Source organism: Pseudophryne corroboree, chromosome 9 (genome assembly GCF_028390025.1).
Source record: "Pseudophryne corroboree isolate aPseCor3 chromosome 9, aPseCor3.hap2, whole genome shotgun sequence".
Taxonomy (NCBI): domain Eukaryota; kingdom Metazoa; phylum Chordata; class Amphibia; order Anura; family Myobatrachidae; genus Pseudophryne; species Pseudophryne corroboree.
Genome location: NC_086452.1, coordinates 295,416,620 through 295,436,358, shown reverse-complemented (window position 1 = coordinate 295,436,358; position 19,739 = coordinate 295,416,620). Strand labels below are relative to the sequence as shown.

The 19,739-nt window shown below is 47.2% G+C and overlaps 1 protein-coding gene across 1 annotated transcript in view; it reads right to left on the bottom strand.

The window, feature by feature from the left end:
* The window catches only part of HEBP1 (heme binding protein 1), a 145,885-nt gene extending 126,383 nt beyond the window's left edge, over window positions 1-19,502 (bottom strand). The window contains exon 1 of the mRNA XM_063940382.1: window positions 19,256-19,502. Within this exon, the coding sequence (XP_063796452.1) occupies window positions 19,256-19,333 (78 nt within the window). The 5' untranslated portion in view covers window positions 19,334-19,502. The remainder of the gene's footprint in view (window positions 1-19,255) is intronic.
* Between the last annotated feature and the right edge of the window lie 237 nt (window positions 19,503-19,739).

The following is a 19,739-nucleotide window of genomic DNA, read 5'->3' as shown; positions in this document are numbered from 1 at the left end:
ATGTCCGTCACGGGTGTTAAAGGCGGTCTTCCACTCGTCACCCTCACGGATTCGGATGAGATTGTAGGCACCCCTCAAGTCCAGCTTTGTGAAAATAGTTGCACCACTAACTCTATCAAAGAGCTCGGTAATCAGGGGTAAAGGGTATCGGTTCTTGACGGTAATGTCGTTCAGACCTCTGTAGTCGATGCACGGACGCAGACCACCGTCTTTCTTCTTAACGAAGAAGAAGCCTGCGCCGGCTGGAGAAGAAGATGGTCGGATGAAACCCTTCGCCAGGTTCTCTTTGATGTACTCTTCCATGGAGTGTGTCTCAGGCAGAGACAACGGATAAGTTCGGCCTCGCGGTGGAACCTTCCCTGGAATGAGGTCGATTGGGCAGTCCCATTCTCTATGAGGAGGAAGGATATCAGCAGAGGCTTTACTGAACACGTCCGTGAAGTCTTGATATGGAGGAGGCGGAACATCAGATGACCTGGGGAAGGAAGAACAAACAGGAAGAACTTTGGCTAAACAAGTCTCAGCACAGGAGGGACCCCATGCCAGTATTTGCGTAGTCGTCCAGTCAATTGATGGGTTGTGGAGACGGAGCCATGGAAGGCCTAAAACCACTGGATGTGTGGCTCTTGGAATCACTAAAAAAGAAATATACTCAGAATGAAGAACTCCCACTCTCAGACGAACTGGAAGAGTCCTTAAGGAAATGACTGCGTCAAAAATCTTGCTGCCATCCACGGCAGTCAAAGAGATGGACGAGGACAGTCTCTCGGTGGGTAGGGACCACCGTTTAACATAAGCTTCGGTTATGAAATTCCCAGCTGCTCCGGAATCAAGGAGGGCAATGACGTTCCTGTAACGTTGAGCAATTTGGAGCGACACTGGGAGGTTACAGTCATGAGGAGATGGAGAGGAGATCATTACTCCTAGCCGGCCCTCTCCTTGGCGAGCTAGGATCTGGAGTTTCCCGGACGTTTGGGACAGGCATTGATAGTGTGCGACGGAGCTGCACAGTAGAGACAGAGAGACTTAGAGAGACGTCTTCGGCGCTCAGCGGGAGATAGACGGGAACGACTAATTTGCATAGGCTCATCCTTGGATGGAGATGGTTGACGAGGAGGAGGAGCAGAAGATTTAGGAGTAGATGATCTTCCTCGCTCGGTTGCTCTCTCTCTGAAACGTAGATCAACCTTCGTGCAAAGAGAAATTAGCTCATCCAACTTAGAGGGCAAGTCTCTGGTAGCTAACTCATCCTTGATGCGTTCTGATAAGCCATGCCAGAATGCAGCATACAGGGCCTCGTCGTTCCATGCCAGTTCGGATGCCAGGATTTTAAACTGTATAAGATACTGTCCCACAGTACGTGTTCCCTGGCGTAAACGGAGAATCTCAGATGAAGCAGATGTTATCCGGCCTGGCTCGTCGAAGATGCGCCTGAATGTAGCTACAAAGTCAGTATAGGAGGATAGCAGGGGATCAGACTTCTCCCATAAAGGTGATGCCCAGTCAAGGGCTGAGCCACTGAGAAGGGAGATGATATAGGCAATTTTGGTACGGTCACTGAAGAAATTGCCAGGTAGAAGCTCAAAGTGGATTTCACATTGATTGAGAAATCCCCTGCAGAACCTTGGAGATCCATCAAATTTTGCTGGCGTTGGAAGATGAAGATGTGGACTGGAAATGGGTAAGGTGGGTGGGGTTACAGCTGGTGTCACTGTAGTGGACGCACCGGACGTGCCAGGTCCACGGAGGGTCATTTGAATCCCATCCAGCCGTGTAGAGAGATCCTGGAGACAGCGGATGATGTGGCCCTGTGCAGCCTCCTGATGTTCAAGTCGGGCTGCCAGTTCTTGCATCGGCCTGGCCGCTTGATCCTGGTCTCCGGCTGGATTCATTAGGTCAGTGCTTACTGTCACAACTGAGGGCCTGAGCTGACGGGAGGCAGCCTCAGTTGTAGGGGCTGAGATGTAACGGAACCTGGGAGGTTGTATCAGACCCCTAGACATGTAAGTAACATGTAGAATAACTGCCCGAAGGCGTGACCACGACAACCAGGATAAAAGTCAATGATGTTTATTATGACAAACTCCGTAACACAGCAGCAGTAAAGGAAACATAAAAGTCAACAGAGGATAAATACAATTCCTGGGTACTACAGGGTGGCAAGGGCCACAGGCACTGGTAGTGTGAGACAGTTCTTATAATCTTCTAGTTGGAAAGTCCTTACCAGGCCTGACTGTAGCAATGGAGAGAACCCTGGATCGTACCAGCTGATGTTCCAGGAAAGGCTGGGCTGCTGAAGGTAAAACGGCTGCTGTGGATACTGGCTGGAACCAGACTGTTGTTGGTACGGAGTGGATACTGGCTGGAACCAGTTAAATAATAAACGAACTTGAGAGCGATGAAATAATAATGAAGTTTGGAGTTTGAGAGCGGTGAAATAATAATACCGGTGGAGAGTGGTAAACTGCAGAAAAGGACACCGGCCCTTTAAGAGAAGCTATACACTGCTGGAAGCTGGGCTGGAAGCAGGTGATTGTTTGAGAGCGGTGAAATAGGTGAGTCCAGAATGGATCGGAGAGTCAGGCTACACCGCAGATGGAATGCTGGTGCGGGTTTCTATAGCAGAAGTCTGGAGACAGGGGCTGGAACCTGGAAGACAACCACAGGAGAGAGACAAACTGGAACTAGGTTAGACAACCAAAGCACTGACGCCTTCCTTGCTCAGGCACAGCTTACTTATACCTGCAGCAAGGAAGGGGTTGGCTAGGCAATTATGCAAATCAACAATACAGACAGCAGATTGGTGGAAATGCTCAGATGACAAAATCCAAGATGGCTGCGCCCATGCAGACACTTGGAGGGAAGTTTGGTTTGTAATCCATGTGAGAATTGAAACAGTAATGGCGACGCCGGCCACAGGAGACAGGAGACGCCAGACTGACAAGCGCACATTTAACCACGCGGGCACAGCGGAGGCCGCGGCTGATGAAATCACCACTCTGACATTCTGCATGTGGAAACTCAGGAACAGCGGGATCCGGTCCTGGAACGCTGAGCCAGCCTTAGGAGGCATCTGAAGGGTAAGTAATGGCGTCCAGATACCCGGATCGTGACAACGAGGAACCGAACCCGCTCATCACTAGTAATCACTAATTGATAAATCGACCTAATCAACAAGTTTATACCTAGGATAGGAATATCATAAGATATAAATTCAAATAGAGCTATATATTGAAAAATGCTGGAACCTATATAAATAAATATTAATAATGTATGTAATAATTGTACAGAGATGTTACTGTAGGGATTACCCTCAAGATGAAAGACTGAATACATTTTTTGTTAAAGAAAACCATAATTTAGCCTGCAAATGTCTGTTGAACTTATTCTGAACTACTGTAAGGCATTAATTAAAATGTGTCAAGTCTTTTTGCACATAAATCCATGAGACACAATAAAGTTACCTAATCAACCATCAGAGCCTAGAAAGTCAGTCTACATCAAAGAGCATCAAAAGTAATAGTCTTCTCATGCAGACAACCCCTGCTGGCCGTGATAATTATCAGTACAAGCATTGCTGGAACATCTTGATGTTGATAACAGTAGAGAATGAATGGAAAATTGTATTAGTATTTCAATATATTTTATTTTTTAAATTTTTAATCTCTTAATTATTTATTTTTATGTATTTACATTGACGTCTGGGTGAGTGTGTGAATCGGCCGGCAGGGTCTGCACATATGGTTGGTCTTCAGTTTGCCGGCTGTCGGGATCCCGGCGCACAGTATACCGGCGCCGGAATCCCGACAGCCGGCATACCAACACTTTTTCTCCCTCTTGGGGATCCACGACCCCCCTGGAGGGAGAATAAAGTAGCGTGGCGAGCGAAACGAGCCCGCAAGGGGCTCATTTGCGCTCGCCACGCTGTCGGTATGCCGGCGGTTGGGATTCTGGCACCGGTATGCTGGTCACCGGGAGCCCGGCCACCGACATACCATACCACACCCGCGCATGTACCTCAGAGCTCAGACTTGCATGATGGATCTCTGAGCCAGTGTCAGAGTATCATTCTGCTGTATTAGTGAGATTTCAGAGACAACGTATAACTATTACTAAGAGCAATAATTTAGCTGTCTATGCAGAAAGAGGGGTTACATAAAATTAATTTATGAATGTAGATATGTAATTATTGTATATTGTAACTAAAAGTATTACAAACAGTCTCAGATATGTTTATAGTTGTGTTCAGTATTGTGAATATGAAAGAAATGTTTTTATAAAAAGATAATGGCGTTTGGCCGCCATTTAGGGAACGCGGTGCGGGCAACGCAGGCATGCCCGGACCAATGGGGGGGGCCACGGTGGCTGAATGATGTCACATGCCGCCGCTGCGACCCTCACAGTGACAAGTAGCTCCTGCCAGCGCGCGGGAGTGCTCTGGCAGGGAGCTACTCTTCCAGTACAGAAGCATCACTGCTGTGCGATGCTTTTGTACTTGTGCGGGGGGTCGGGCCAGAATGCGGTGCGGACTAGCCCTGTACTGCCCCCCCCCCCCCCCCTCATGTCTGTGTGACTGATTGCAGACGTGCCAAATTTAGCACATCTACATTCAGGTCTGAATTAGGCCCATTGTGCCTGATTCAGAGGTGGATGCAGTGCCAAAAGGCTGTGCAGTTGAGTGATTTTTTTTGTATTGCGCATGCGTCACAGCCTTACTGTAATTGATTAGGGATCGATTTAGTGACCGTTTGTGGGAGGTATCAGTGGTGGCTTCAGCAGTGTGTATGAGGTGTGTCTGATCCTGTGACTGTGAATTTGTACTCGGTAATGAAGGCTCCAATGGCTTAAGGGGCCTACACACGGTGCGATATATCTACCGATATAGTCCATATTGTTAGAAAACACAGTGCATATCGCACAGTATGGAAACACCTTGCGATGCCAATGCGCGGTCCCGCAGGATCGGCATCTCAAAGGAAAAATAGAGTGTGTAGGCAGGGCCAATACTGACTATATAGGAGGTTCATGCCTCCGGCTACAATATAGTCTATATCAGCCGTTAACCTGCGTCGCACTGTGTGTACAGTAGGCGGATTTACTTGCGACGGACATCTGGAGCAACCATAGGGTTGTTGAGATGATCAATGGTACAACAAATGGTGCATCTCTGTATGCATCTAGCAGATCAGAGATGCCGACAGAGGGCATGCATCTATGTAAAAATCTCTGCGGAAGCATCATTAGCATATTTTCGCAGATCCACCGCATGAGAAAACTCAGTTGCAAATACAGGTGTCCAACTCTTAATCAAGCCCATGCTCAATTGTAATAGCATTGGAAAACTCTCAGTAACATGCATTTATACAAGGCTGGCTCTCCCACAGTATGTGCTCCCAGAAGTGTGCCTCTCACCATGAAGAATATGTGACAGCAGAGTTAAATTGCATGACAGCATTGGGTGTAATTTCTCCAGTATTAGAACCTTTCCCTGTGGGTGTCAGCAATAGATGCTGCTGTAGAAAAATCAGTTTGGTATGCATCTGCATTAGCCCTGTGCACTTGTTTAAAGCTCTAATAATGAAATGGCATCACCCCCTCAGAATTTTGGAGCAAGTAACAGCGGATATGCTGATTGGAATGATATTTAACACTCTGGATGGCAAATGTGGATCCTGGCAGGTCACATTAGACAAGGAATCATCCAGCTCACCATGTTAATGACACTTGTGGGCAGGTATTCCTTTCTCCGAATGCCTTATGGTAAATGCACTATTAGTGAAGAATTGCAATGTTGTATGGTCCTCCAAAAAGAATCCGTGAAACCAATATACAGTTAAACCCTGACAAGTGTTGTTTCACAGTAACTGGGGGTCCCATATGTTGACCACCTTCTAACTTTAGAGAGTGTTACACAAGATCTTGCCCAGACACAGGCTATTTAACTCACCACACAGATAAGTTCAATCTGCAGCACTTTTTGGGTATGACCAACTACCTTTCACAATTTCTGCAATACTACACTGGTGTTGCCTGGATTGCCATGCTGCTGCTATTTCTTGCCTCAGGGCTATGCTCACTTCCAGCCTGGTGAGACAATTTTTTAAGTGCGCGTTCCTGTTCATCCGACATGGTCTTGGTGCTGTCTGCTTGCAGTATAACAAACCCCTCAGTTTGCTAACAGGGCCCTTATGTAGACTGATTCATGTTATGCTGAAATTGAAAAGGAACGGTTGGCTCTAGTCTTTGCTTGTCATAAGTTTCACAAGTTTATCTATGGTCATCCAGTGCTGGTTGAGACAGGCCACCAACACCTGATCACCACTCTCCGCAAACTCCTGCATTCAGCCTCCACATGAATCCAAATGTTCATGCTCTAGCTCCAAAAGATACCATGTGGATGTGTTGTACTTGTACAAACGTGGCAAGGACCTCCATGTCGCTGATGCCTTATCAAGTGCTTACCTCCTGAACTTGGGTATCCTTATGCTGATGATGACCTGGATGTCATGGAGTATAATGTCATCCCCTCCAGGTGCATGGAGGGGGTCTGTGATACCACATTCATTGATGACCTCTGCTAAAGGTTATCTTGTGTTAACTTGCATGGCAAGCCTTCGTGCTCCAAGGTATTGTTTTGTGACCTTTCTTTGTCTTTTGCAATGACTTGACCCTCTCAACGGGCAGTACGGATGGTGTAATGGTTAGCATTACTGCCTCATAGCACTGAGGTCATGGGTTCGATTCCCACCATGGCTCTACCTGTGCGGAGTTTATATATTCTCTCCGTACTTGCATGGGTTTCCTCCCACAATCCAAAAATATACTGGTAGGTCAATTGGACCCCAACATAAATTAACCGTAGTATGAATGTGTGCTTGTGTACATGTGGTAAGGAATATAGGGGGTAATTCCAAGTTGATCACAGCAGGAAAATTTTTAGCAGTTGGGCAAAACCATGTGCACTGCAGGGGAGGCAGATATAACGTGCAGAGAGAGATAGATTTGGGTGTGGTGAGTTCAATCTGAAATCTAAATTGCAGTGTCAAAATAAAGCAGCCAGTATTTACCCTGCACAGAAACAAAATAACCCACCCAAATCTAACTCTCTCTGCAAATGTTATATCTGCCCCCACTGCAGTGCACATGGTTTTGCCCAACTGCTAAAAAATTTCCTGCTGCGATCAACTTGGAATTACCCCCATAGATTGTAAGCTCCACAGGGGCAGGCTCCGATGTGAATGGGCAAATAGTCTCTGTAAAGCGCTGCGGAATATGTGTGCGCTATATAAATAACTGGTAATAATAATAATAATTGGCATCCTCCTGCATGGCCAGGCTTCTATGATCAGCAGGTCCAGCAGGAGCACCCCGGGTGTGAGGCCACCATACAGCAGGTCAAGGATCACGTGTTTGGGCCCTCTATGGCTGCTGAAATTGAGTGTTTCCTGCTGCAATGCTTTACATGCCCACTCTCCATGAGATTCCTGACCTGGTTTATTGTTGTTGCAGATCTCTTTGAATGGAGAGGTTAAGAGCACCTTGTGTTAACGGATTCATATTCCAACTAGTTTGAGGTAGATTATCTTCCCAAATTGACACGTGCCACAGTCATCAACAAAATGAAGAGACACTTTTCTGCACGTCATACTATGCATTGCTACTTACTGACAATGCCATGAAGTTCTTGATATACACAGTCCAACAAACTAGCAGAAAGAGTAGTACGATCTCCAAAGCACGTTAGATATATGTCATAGAGTTGGTTCTAACGTGTTTATGGCATTCCTTACTTCTGAAAAACTCCAGGAGATTGACTCTCAACGCCTTCTGTCCGCACACACCATCATTCCCACATAAGTTCAAACTTATACTACAAGTTGCGAATAATGTGCAAGATGCGCTGCAGAATTCCGGTTGCAGTTCAAAGCCATTCAAGATAAAAAAAATCTGATCGCTGAAGACTGTTGTACCATGGACAGACCATCCCCACCCAGAACCTTGCCGGGTCTGACCGAGTAATGACAGTAATCTTCAAACAGGCCCAAAATATATGTGGTGCATTCTGAGGGTGCCTTGTATGAACACAACAGATGCCACCTCCTAGCGTTATGTGAACAACACCTTAACCAAGTAAGGGTCTCAGGACACCCATCATCACAGACAATGGGTGTCCTGAAGAAGCACCTATTGGGGTGCAGTACAGTCTTATGCTCTTGCCCAATAGAAACACTATTCGGTCATCAGCCTGGGGGGCTGGAGAAACAGAAGGGTGTTGTAGGCTAGATATACACTGAGGAGCTGGGGAGACTGAAGGGGGATGGGGCTGGAGCTGAATATACAATGGAGGGCTGGAGAGACAGAAGGGGGCTGGAGGTGGAGAGACACTGGAGGGCTGGAGAGGCAGAAGATTGCTGGAGGTGGAAAGACAGAAGGGTATTGAAGATACACTGGGAAGCTGGAGAGACAGAATAGTGCTAGAGCTGAAGGAAAACGGAGGGGGGGGGGGGGCTGGAGAGATACAACGAGGCTGGATGTAGCAGCTGCAGCCCCAACCTCAGACAGGAGGGAAGCAGGGATTGACAGGTGTAGTGGCGCCGAGATGGAGGGCGGGTACATATCTCCCAGGCCCATGCATCCTGTAGGGGCCAGGAAGGGGCTGCTGACCCCCGACCCCCTAATGTATACTTATATATATCTGAGAAGCGGGTCCCTCCTCCACTACCGGTGTCATCTTCCCAATTACATCTTCAGCAAGCTGGTGCAGCACATTGAAAGCAAAGAATCTGGCACTGTGCCAGTCTTTGCTCTCTAGTGCACAAGCGCCATCTTCCCAAATATCACTGGCCGACGAGCAAGCTAGATTAGATGCAGTGCTCCCTCGCGCCTCCCTTGCCCCCCTTCCCCCTGCATCTGAATGATGCCCCCCTGATGAGCGCACAGGGATGCCATTTTTTTAATTAGATCATTTTCTTTTTTGTGGGAGACATGGGAACGCCCAGGGGTTAAAGTGTGTGTGGGGGGGAACGAGGTGGAACTGAGTTCCATCACCTGTAATGGTAGGGGGAACTAGTTCCACCACCTCCATTGCCCTGCACAATAGATGATGTAGGCAGCGCTAGGGTTACTTATGAGCTGCAGCCTGTTACGTTCACTGTATTTGGAACTCAAGAGACAGAGTGGATAAGCTCCAAGTACAGGAACGTGATGCTGCAGTTGGAACGGAGTTCGGCAGCAACCCCTACGGAAACCCTGACTCCGTTGTCTCCCCCACGTGTTCAGTCTATGCCTGCGAGACTATGTTTGCTTGGGCCCACGGCAGCCGCGTTTGAAGGGCGGATTAGGTTTGCCCAACTCCGATGCCCCCCGATCTTAGTTGGAGACAAGGAGTAAACTGAGATGGGCCCAGAACAAGGGGAACCTCTAACTAAAACAGAAACACAGAGTTAGGGGCAACTACTAAACACTAACAACAAAAGTATGTGCGGCGCGGCCGCCGAGACAAATTGTAACAAAAGCAACGCTGTCCAAACGCCAAACACGACACCGTCATAATGCGGCGAGGACAGCTATTGCGGAAACCTCCGCAGAAAATGCCAAAGTAAAATAAATAGAATGATACGGCCAAGGCCGTAAGGTGCGGCAACGCCACTACTCACAACACCGGTAAAGGTACACGCAGGTGAACAGGGACCCCGAGGCCGCAGGCACTGGCTCACAGAACTGGAAAGCTGGATAGATTCCAATAACAGGCTCGGACGCCAGGACTACTGGATCACAGGATAACAGGATCACAGGACAGGAACACTCCAGGGCAGGAAGCAGCTCCACAAGAAGCTATCACTGGCGGGGCTGTGCTAATCTGGCTCCCATAAAAAGCCCCTGTAGCCCAATCAGCAGGCAGCCCAGTCCCAGATCCAAATTAGCCAGCTGTTAGCTGGCGAGCAGCGTGCGGCGTCCCTGCTGCTTAGTAACAGCCGGGACTGCAGTGCAGAGCGGCCGCCCGGCGTCTGCGGTTGCTAGGCAACCGGCCGGGAGCAGGGAGTTAGCGGCGGAAGTGACCCGCTGCTAACACAGCCACCTCCTTCTTACTCAAGTCCTGGTGGCTCAATGGTCCTCCTCCACTTACAGCCCACCCCTCCTGGTACTCACACATGCTGTGTCTGTTGGACATTCATCCCCTCCTCAGGTCCAAGTGGTTTTATTTTCTAGCACAACGTATGTTATGTCATGCTGTCACCGCTGCTGAAGTGTAGAAGAACAGGCTCTGTGCATCTTGAAGACAAGATGACAGGGGGCTAGAGGGACAAGAGAGCGGGGAAGCTGTGTATAAGGGGCACTACTGTGGGCAATATGTATATAAGCAGCACTAATGTGGTCATTATGTGTAAGGGCCCTACAACTGTGAGTATTATGTGTAAGGGGCACTACTACTGTGGGAATTGTGTATAAGGGGCACTACTGTGGGCATTGTATATAAGGGGCACTACTGTGTGGCATAACATGTATAGAGGGTACCATGGTGTAGTGCAATGTGAATAAAAGGCACTACTAAGTGACATAACCTGAATAAGGGGCATTACTATGTGGTGTAATATGAATCACGGGCACTACTTGCGGTGTAATGTGAATAAGATTGTGCCCCTGGTGTGGCATAATTTGAATTGGGGGAATTCGGGGGTACTATTAAGTAACCACGCTACTTCTTTGTGAGATCAATGTCCCTTTAAAAATTATGGTATTTAGATTTCGGGTACTAATTTACAGTTTGCAGGGGGGGGGGTGCCAAAAACACTAGCACTGGCCCTGGCTCCGCAGTGACGCTAGCTGCAGTGATGACCCTCCGCTCAGACTGTCACTGCAGTACAGCGGCCAGCACTACCCACGACGGCAGTGAGTGTCCCGTGCAGGCCCCACCCCCGGCATTTATGGACTCGCACATGCGCAGTACATATTTTCACAGAGGGATCCTAAAAACCAGGAGGCAAAGCAAGGTTTGCAGGGTAGCGGGAGGCTCAATTAAAAATCGGAAGCCTCCCGCATTAGCAAGCCTGATTAGGCTCCATATATAAAAATGTATTTTTGTGCATGAAGCAAAAATGCTAAATGAGCAGTACATATGTTTGCTTATCTTATCTAAGAAACCAGTTTGCTATGTTACATACTTTCTCTGGGGCATGGTATCAGGGCTGAGAGGCCTAATAGTAGAACCACCCACAACTGTCAAAAGACCAACAAAACCAGTATAATGTTATTTCCTTGGCAGGAAAGGATAACATTCATTGCCCATATTTTTTTCTTCCAATACATTTTTATAAGGGGCATCAAGCAAATTACACAGCAGTCACACTTAGCCAAATAATGCATTGCGCTCCTACACAGAAGAGCAAGAATACAAACAGAGAAAACTCATGAGAGCATTATAAAATCAGTTATTAGAGAAGGCAAAGGAATTAAAAAGGAATATGACTATGCAACAACAAATAGATTACTTAGCGCATGGTTGGGAAGGTCTGGCAGGGGACGAGGCAGCAAAATGTACTTAAAGTGGAATGAGATAGGGGAACTCAGTAGAGAGATGAGAAGAGTTTGCATGTCATACCAGAATCATTGAACGGCCAGGAATTCCCACCAAGTATGAATTAAGGAACCTGCCACCTGGCAGAGTGGAGATAAAGAAGAATAGATTCTGTGCAGTCTGGTGGGTACTATGGGCCTAATTCAGACCTGATCGTAGCTGTGAGAAAAAAAGCACATCTACAATCAAATTCTTTGACATACGGGAGGGAGGAGGGGGGGACAGCAGAGGGCAAGTCCACCCCGCATGCCGGATAAGCCCCCCCCCCCCCTCCCCCCCTTGCAGACATGCGAAAGCATTGCACGGCAGCGATGCTTTTGCATGTTTCGAGTAACCCTCTGCTTGTGCAGCCTAGCTGTGAAGACAGACGGCTACACGCCATGTTAAGGGTCACAGCAGCTGCATGTGATGTCACGCAGCCGCCACAACCCACTCCAGCAACAGTCCAGACATGCCTCTGTTGTCCGGACCGCGTCCCATAAACGGAGCATCAACGCCCCATTCCCGCCCCCCTCCAGGTCTTAAACTGCGCTTTGAAGAGAACACAGTTTAGGATCTTGGGCCTAATTCAGATCGCAGCAGCAAATTTGTTAGCAATTGGGCAAAACCATGGGGGTCATTCCGAGTTGTTCGCTTGGTAATTTTTTCTCGCAACGGAGCGATTAGTCGCTAATGCGCATGCGCAATGTCCGCAGTGCGACTGCGCCAAGTAAATTTGCTATGCAGTTAGGTTTTTTACTCACGGCATTACGAGGTTTTTTCTTCGTTCTGGTGATCGTAATGTGATTGACAGGAAGTGGGTGTTTCTGGGCGGAAACTGGCCGTTTTATGGGTGTGTGTGAAAAAACGCTGGCGTTTCTGGGAAAAACGCGGGAGTGGCTGGAGAAACGGAGGAGTGTCTGGGTGAACGCTGGGTGTGTTTGTGACGTCAAACCAGGAACGAAACTGACTGAACTGATCGCAGATGCCGAGTAAGTCTGGAGCTACTCAGAAACTGCTAAGAAGTGTCTATTCGCAATTCTGCTAATCTTTCGTTCGCAATTTTGATAAGCTAAGATTCACTCCCAGTAGGCGGTGGCTTAGCGTGTGCAAAGCTGCTAAAAGCAGCTTGCGAGCGAACAACTCGGAATGAGGGCCCATGTGCACTGCAGGGGAGGCAGATGAAACATGTGCAGAGAGAGAGTTAGATTTGGGTGGGGTGGGTTCAATCTGCAATCTAAATTGTAGTGTAAAAATAAAGCAGCCAGTATTTACCCTGCACAGAAACAATATAACCCACCCAAATCTAACTCTCTCTGCACATGTTATATCTGCCCACCCTGCAGTGCACATGGTTTTGCCCATTAGCTAACAAATTTGCTGCTGAGATCAGATCTGAATTAAGCCCCTTGCATAAGCGCAGATGTGCAAAAATTGCTTCATAGTTATTTTTACACATCAGCGACAGGGTCTGAATTAGGCCCTAAGTACTAAATAAATAAAAGTTTATACACATTCTCTTTAATACAAACACATATGGAGTATTTGGCAACTCCCAACCATTTATTAGACCAATCTTCTATATCTACAGTACCTCCCCAACCAGTAGACTCCAACTGTCTAACATATATTGAGGAGGAAGGTGGTGTTATTGCACCAGAATCTCAAAGACAAAATTCAAATAAGGATAATGAAGGTCTTGTTTCAAAGCTTCTCTCAGGGCTGCTGGAGCAGCCCTCCTGTTAAGTGGGTGGTCTTCTGTTTGCCGGCGGCCAGGCTCCCGACGACCAGCATACTGGCGCCGGAATCCCGACTGCCGGCATACCGACATCTTTTCTCCCTCTTGGGTGTCCACGACCCCCTTGGATGGAAAATAGATAGCGTACGCGCGCCAATGTGCCCACAGCGTGGCGAGCACAGCGTGCTCGCAATGGGCTCATTTGCTCTCTCCCAGCTGTCGGTATGATGGCGGTCGGGATTCCGGCGCCGGTATGCTGGTAGCCGGGAGCCCGGCTGCCGGCATACCCTACTACACCCCTGTTAAGTGCCTGCTTACTGCATGGCACAAACTACAAAACTGAGCTCCTGTGAATGGAGGCGGGGTTATAGAGGAGGCGGCGCTAGGCATTCTGGGAACAGTCAAAGCTTTGAGCCTGTTGGTGCCTCGGATCAAGATCCTACTCTACACCCCAATGTCATTCCCTGTGGAGCCCAGTGTACCTCGCAGTTTGAGATTTAACAACAGTAAGTTCTTACCATAAATCTTGTTTTATATACCGATATATATATATATAATATATATAAATAAATATATACACACACGATTCCAATAGAGGCGGCGCTCAGGAGTCTGGATATTCCTTAGAAAGTTTTAATACATAGCGTCACAGTCCAGTGGGAATGTGACGCTATGTATTAAAACTTTCTAAGGAATATCCAGACTCCTTAGTGCCGCCTCTATTGGAATCGTGTATTTGGGTATCGCTATACCGTGGAAGACACCGGGTCTTCCACGGTTCAAATTGTCATCAGGAAATAAAATCTTTCCTGATGACAATTTGAAAAATAAATTGAAACGTTGAAGAAGCAAACAGGACGGATGTCCTTTTTTGTATGAGACAAGCATGAGTGCCGCACCCATGGGATACTATTGATTTTACAAAGTGATGGCACCAGCGACAGCAGTTTGAAAGGCTTACAGGGAGTGCCGGACCACAGCATCTATATTAATATATTCTTTAAATAAACAACATTTTCCTGTAGCACACCCTGCTGTTGCCATCCCGGGATGGACATACTGTAGCATTGGCGGACAGCTGTTTGATAAAAATTGACCATAAATACAGTGGGTGTGGTTCATCAAATCGACAGTGTCTAGGTCGACAATGTTTAGGTCGACCACTATAGGTCGACAGTCACTAGGTCGACATGGATGGAAGGTCGACAGGGTTTCTAGGTCGACATGTGCTAGGTCGACAGGTCTAAAGGTCGACATGAGGATTTTTTTTTGTCGTTTTCTTCGTAGAGTGACCGGGATCCCAAATTAGTGCACCGCTTCGCTCGCCATGCTTCGGGCATGGTGCCTTCGCTCAGCTACCGCTTGGCACACTTTACCGTTCCAATCGTAGTCCACGTGGATCGTTAAGTATGAAAAAATTCAAAAAAAGAAAAAAAAATGTGAAAAACTCATGTCGACCTTTAGACCGGTCGACCTAGCACATGTCGACCTAGAAACCCTGTCGACCTTCCATCCATGTCAACCTAGTGACTGTCGACCTATAGTGGTCGACCTAAACATTGTCGACCTAGACACCGTCGATCTTCAGACCGGATCCCAAATACAGTACTGCAGGAGAGCCCCTGCAAAGGCCAATACCTGGCAATGGCCATCACAGGTAGCAATGAACTCTAAAGTGAAAATCTCTAAACTCTGTGGAAATAAATATATATTTTGGAAGGATTAGGGATCTTCACCCTCTGATAAACTGGCCTCTCGATATCAAGGATCACTCCCTCATTCCCTCCTGATACTACAATTATATTTTAAGCTTGCAAGCAGGGCCTTCCTACCTCTATGTCTGTCTTGTTTTGCTCAGTTTTGTTCTATTACTGTTATTCTAATTGTAAACTGCAACAGAATATGCTGCGCTATAAGAGAAACTGTTAATAAATAATATATATATATATATATATATATATATATATATAAGTCAAAAAAGGAGATTGACTCATCACAAAATCTCTTAAACCACAAGGCCTACGATAAGGGCTGGTGCAAGGGTGTTTGGCACCCTCCTGCAAACTATACATTTTGGCGCCCTCCTACAAATATACATATGGCCGTTCTCATTCTACCCGCAGGCATCCGCTTCACACGTGCGACTAGCTGCTACAAGCCTCGTCCGGTTCGCAGGAGCATACATACCTTGTGATCATATGGATCGCAGGTGCTTGCAATTGAAAATTTCAAATTAGCATAATTAGTCTAATTACTCCCCTTCCGCAACAATGCTTCTCCTCCGGTTCTCTATTTCTCCTCCAGTGTCACAGAGAGATTTTCCAGGGACTGTCCAGACACAGGACAGGTACGTACCACCCCTGCCCCTCTTCCACACATACTACACTGCAGCTTCTACCCTGAACTATACTCCCCACACACTACATCGTCGCTACCCTGCATCCCCCACCCCGCACACATGACACTATCACCGCTACCTTACACACCACATCGCTGCTACCCTGCATCCCCCTCCCCTCACACAAAAATTTGAACCCCCTCCCCAGCACACAATAGGACCCCCCTACCCCTGCACACATTAATAGGACCCCCCTCCGCCCAGCACACACTAATAGGACACCCCTCCCCCCCAGCACACACTAATAGGACACCCCTACCCCCAGCACACATCAATAGGACACCCCTACCCCCAGCACACATCAATAGGACACCACTCACCCCAGTACACATTAATAGGACCCCCCCTCCCCAGTACACATTAATCGGACAGTTTCTCCCCCCACCCCCACCCCCTTTTGTTAATCTGCAGCAGCACTAACCTGAGCCTCCACTCCTCGTGTGGCTGGCTGTTAGTGCGGCAGGCTGCTACACTAGCAGTGCTGCTCCTCGTCTCAGGACTGCTTGCTCCTCCACACTACACAGTCAGGTCAGTGTATATCACGTGTCTTCCTGTGTGTGCGCATTGGTTGCGCTGCCCCCTACTACTTGATTCCACCACTGACGGACAGGGAGGGGAGAGAGGGGGCGGTGCTGAAGACTACTGTGCTTGCAGTCACAGAGGGGAGGGAAGAGAGGTGGGCGACAATGCTGCTGCTGCCTGTCTTCTTGCATGACTAGTGCAGAGGGGAGAAGTAAGGGAGATTAAAAAGCCTCTGTTGTTCGTACTGCTGGGCCGGTACCGCAGTCTGTTGCAGTGTGGCAGGCGCTTCGCATCAGCAGGTTGCTAAGCAGGGAGGGAGAGCGCCTCTCAAGCCCTGCGCCTCCCTGCTTTGCAGACCTTGCTGAGCAGGTAGCGCTAGGCCTGTCTACAATCTTGAAACTTGGCAGGTAGCTTCTCCTTGGGTCCCAGGTGCTTGCTAAGAACAGCTTTTACAAATATCACTGCCCATCCTCGGAAATCACCAAAAATGTATGTATGTATGTATGCTTGTATGTATGTTCCAGCATAACTCTGGAAGGGCTGGAGCAATTTACAGAAAACTTAGTGCACATATGGACTTACAATCTGGGAACAACCACTGTGGGGGTACAACACCCCTAGGGGTTGGACATCAGCACAGAGTATTTCAGGAGACAGCATAACTCCAGAATGCCTGGACCAATTTACACCAAACTTGCTACACATATGACTTACAATTGGGGAACAAACACTGTGCGGGTAAGACACCCCTAGCACCCCTAGGGGTGAGGCAGCAGCACAGAGTATTTCAGTAGACAGCATAACTCTGGAATACAGGTGCAATTTACACCAAACTTGGTACACATATGACTTACAATTGGGGAACAAACACTGTGGAGGTAACACACCCCTAGGGGTGGGCCAGCAGCACAGACTATATCAGGACTTGCATGATATGTCAGTGACAACAGGGCTTCATGTGACAGTGGCAGTGATATGACGTGTAGCACAGAGTACTGTATATTAGGAGATGCAGGATATGTCAGGCAGGACAGGGCTGCATGTGACAGGGGCAGTGACATGATGCCAGTAGTGGAATGGAGGTAGCACGAACCCACACACAGAGTTATCTAGTGGAAGTACCAGGGTCCCCCAGCAGCACAGAGTATACCAGGAGATGCATAATGTGCTGCGCTATATCAGAAACTGTAAATAAATCGATCATTTCACAGGGGCACTGACATGATGTGAAGAGGCAGTAAGAAGCCACAGACTGAGAGTTGTATAGTAGGAAGAGCAGGGTCCCTTGGGGGACCAAAAAGAGGCCTGGCTACTACACAAAGTGGGTCAGGGAAGTAATATATGCCTATGTAGATCTCCAACCAACATAAATTAATGACCAACTTTAATTCTAATTTACCATCTTCATCCCGCAGCGAAGCACTGGTATTCATCTAGTAATAAATATACACAAGCATTATACCAATCATTTTCAGATATCGAACTCATTTCTAACGTTCCATAAACTAGAGTGACCATATTATCCCTTTTACCTGGGATGCTCATGGATTACACAGGTTCTGTGGCTGGCTGACTTCAAGCCTACATTTCAGCTGGTATTAATCAGCCACAGAACCTGTGTAATTCATGAGCGTCCCAGGTAAAAGAGATAATATGGTCACTCTACATCACAGGTTCTCAAACTCGGTCCTCAGGACCCCACACAGTGCATGTTTTGCAGGTCTCCTCACAGAATCTCAAGTGAAATAATTAGCTCCACCTGTGGACCTTTAAAAATGTATGAGTGAGTAATTAATTCACCTGTGCACCTGCTGGGTTACCTGCAAAACATGCACTGTGTGGGGTCCTGAGGACAGAGTTCAGTGTTGGACTGGAGCATGTAGGGTCCACCGGGGGAATGCAGTGGTAGGGGCCCATGTTGGGGGTGTGGCCAGTCTGCAGAGGGGGTGTGGCCCACTGCCTTAGTGAGTGCAACATCTGGGCCATACTTGCCTACCTGACCCTCTCCATGAGGGAGAAAATGCTCTGTTCCTGGACTTTCCTGGTAATGTATGATAACTAGGTCACCACAGGTGATGGCAAACTGATAAGAAAGGTGTTTCACCACAGGTGATGGCAATCATACATTACCAGGAAAGTCCAGGAACAGAGCATTTTCTCCCTCATGGAGAGGGTCAGGTAGGCAAGTATGATCTGGGCCCCTTCATAAATATATACAGTAATTTCAGCTGCTGCATGCATGATAATGTACCAGATTAATAACAGATTAATAACAGAAATGCACTGTGGAAAATACACCATAGTACAGTATAAGGTAACATATGATCCTTAGAGCAGAAGGTGGGCCCCTGGGCAGTAGGGCCCACCGGTGGTTTCCCCTGTACCCCTGTGGGCCAGTCCAAGCCTGACTGAGTTTGAGAACCTGTGTTCTACATAAACCCGCTTTTGCTTTTTCATACCTCCCAACATAGCCCTCTCCAGGAGGGACAGAATGCTCTGCTCCCGGACTTTCTCTTAATACATGATTGCCGGCACCTGTGCTGAAACACCTTTCTTATCCATTAACCCACAGGTTATCAAACTCGGTCCTCAGGACCCCACACAGTGCATGTTTTGCAGGTCTCCTCACAGAATCGCAAGTGAAATAATTAGTTCCACCTGTGGACCTTTTATAATGTGTCAGTGAGTAATTAATACACCTGTGCACCTGCTGGGTTACCTGCAAAACATGCACTATGTGGGGTCCCGAGGACCGAGTTTGAGAACCTGTGGGTTAATGGATAAGAAAGGTGTTTCAGCACAGGTGATGGCAATCATATATTAAGAGGGAAGTCCAGGAGCAGAGTATTCTGTCCCACCTGGAGAGGGTCATGTTGGGAAGTATGCTTTTCTCTTTGTTTTTTATTTATATACATCTTGAGGTCAATCAATAAATAATGCTATTGTTATAACACTATTATCAGTAACTTATTTTAAAATGTAAGTAAAAAAGGTATCTAACACTGAACTGAGACTTAAATATAAGTTGTGGGCAATGGCTTACCTTCTCTTGTTTATGTAGCAATGTCCCATTATTGACTTCCACGCCTCCAAAAAGTGAATTCTTTATCATACCAAACATTGCACTGTTGTTTAGTATTTGTATATAGATCTCTCTAGTCAATGTAATAGTAAATTGATGTTTGTTTGTAATATATCTGTAGGTGCGTGATTGAAACCATTCAGGTTCTCTTTCACTCCTCTCCCTTTTCCTGCTCACACATTCACTCAGTGGGAGGAACAGACAAATGCTTTTCTTTTTCTCTTCCTGTAAGCTTTCATGGGAGGAGATACAGAGGCTCAGCCTTGGCTGATAGTTTGTTTTGAATGTCAGTTTGTAAATTAAATTACTGTACAATTGCTTCATGTTTGTATGTTTCTGAAATAAGCAACTAATAGAATTAGATTTTGTATTGCAATGTGTTTTAGACACATTGTATATGTAACTGTATTGGAAAAAGGTATAATAATAATAATAATAATAATAA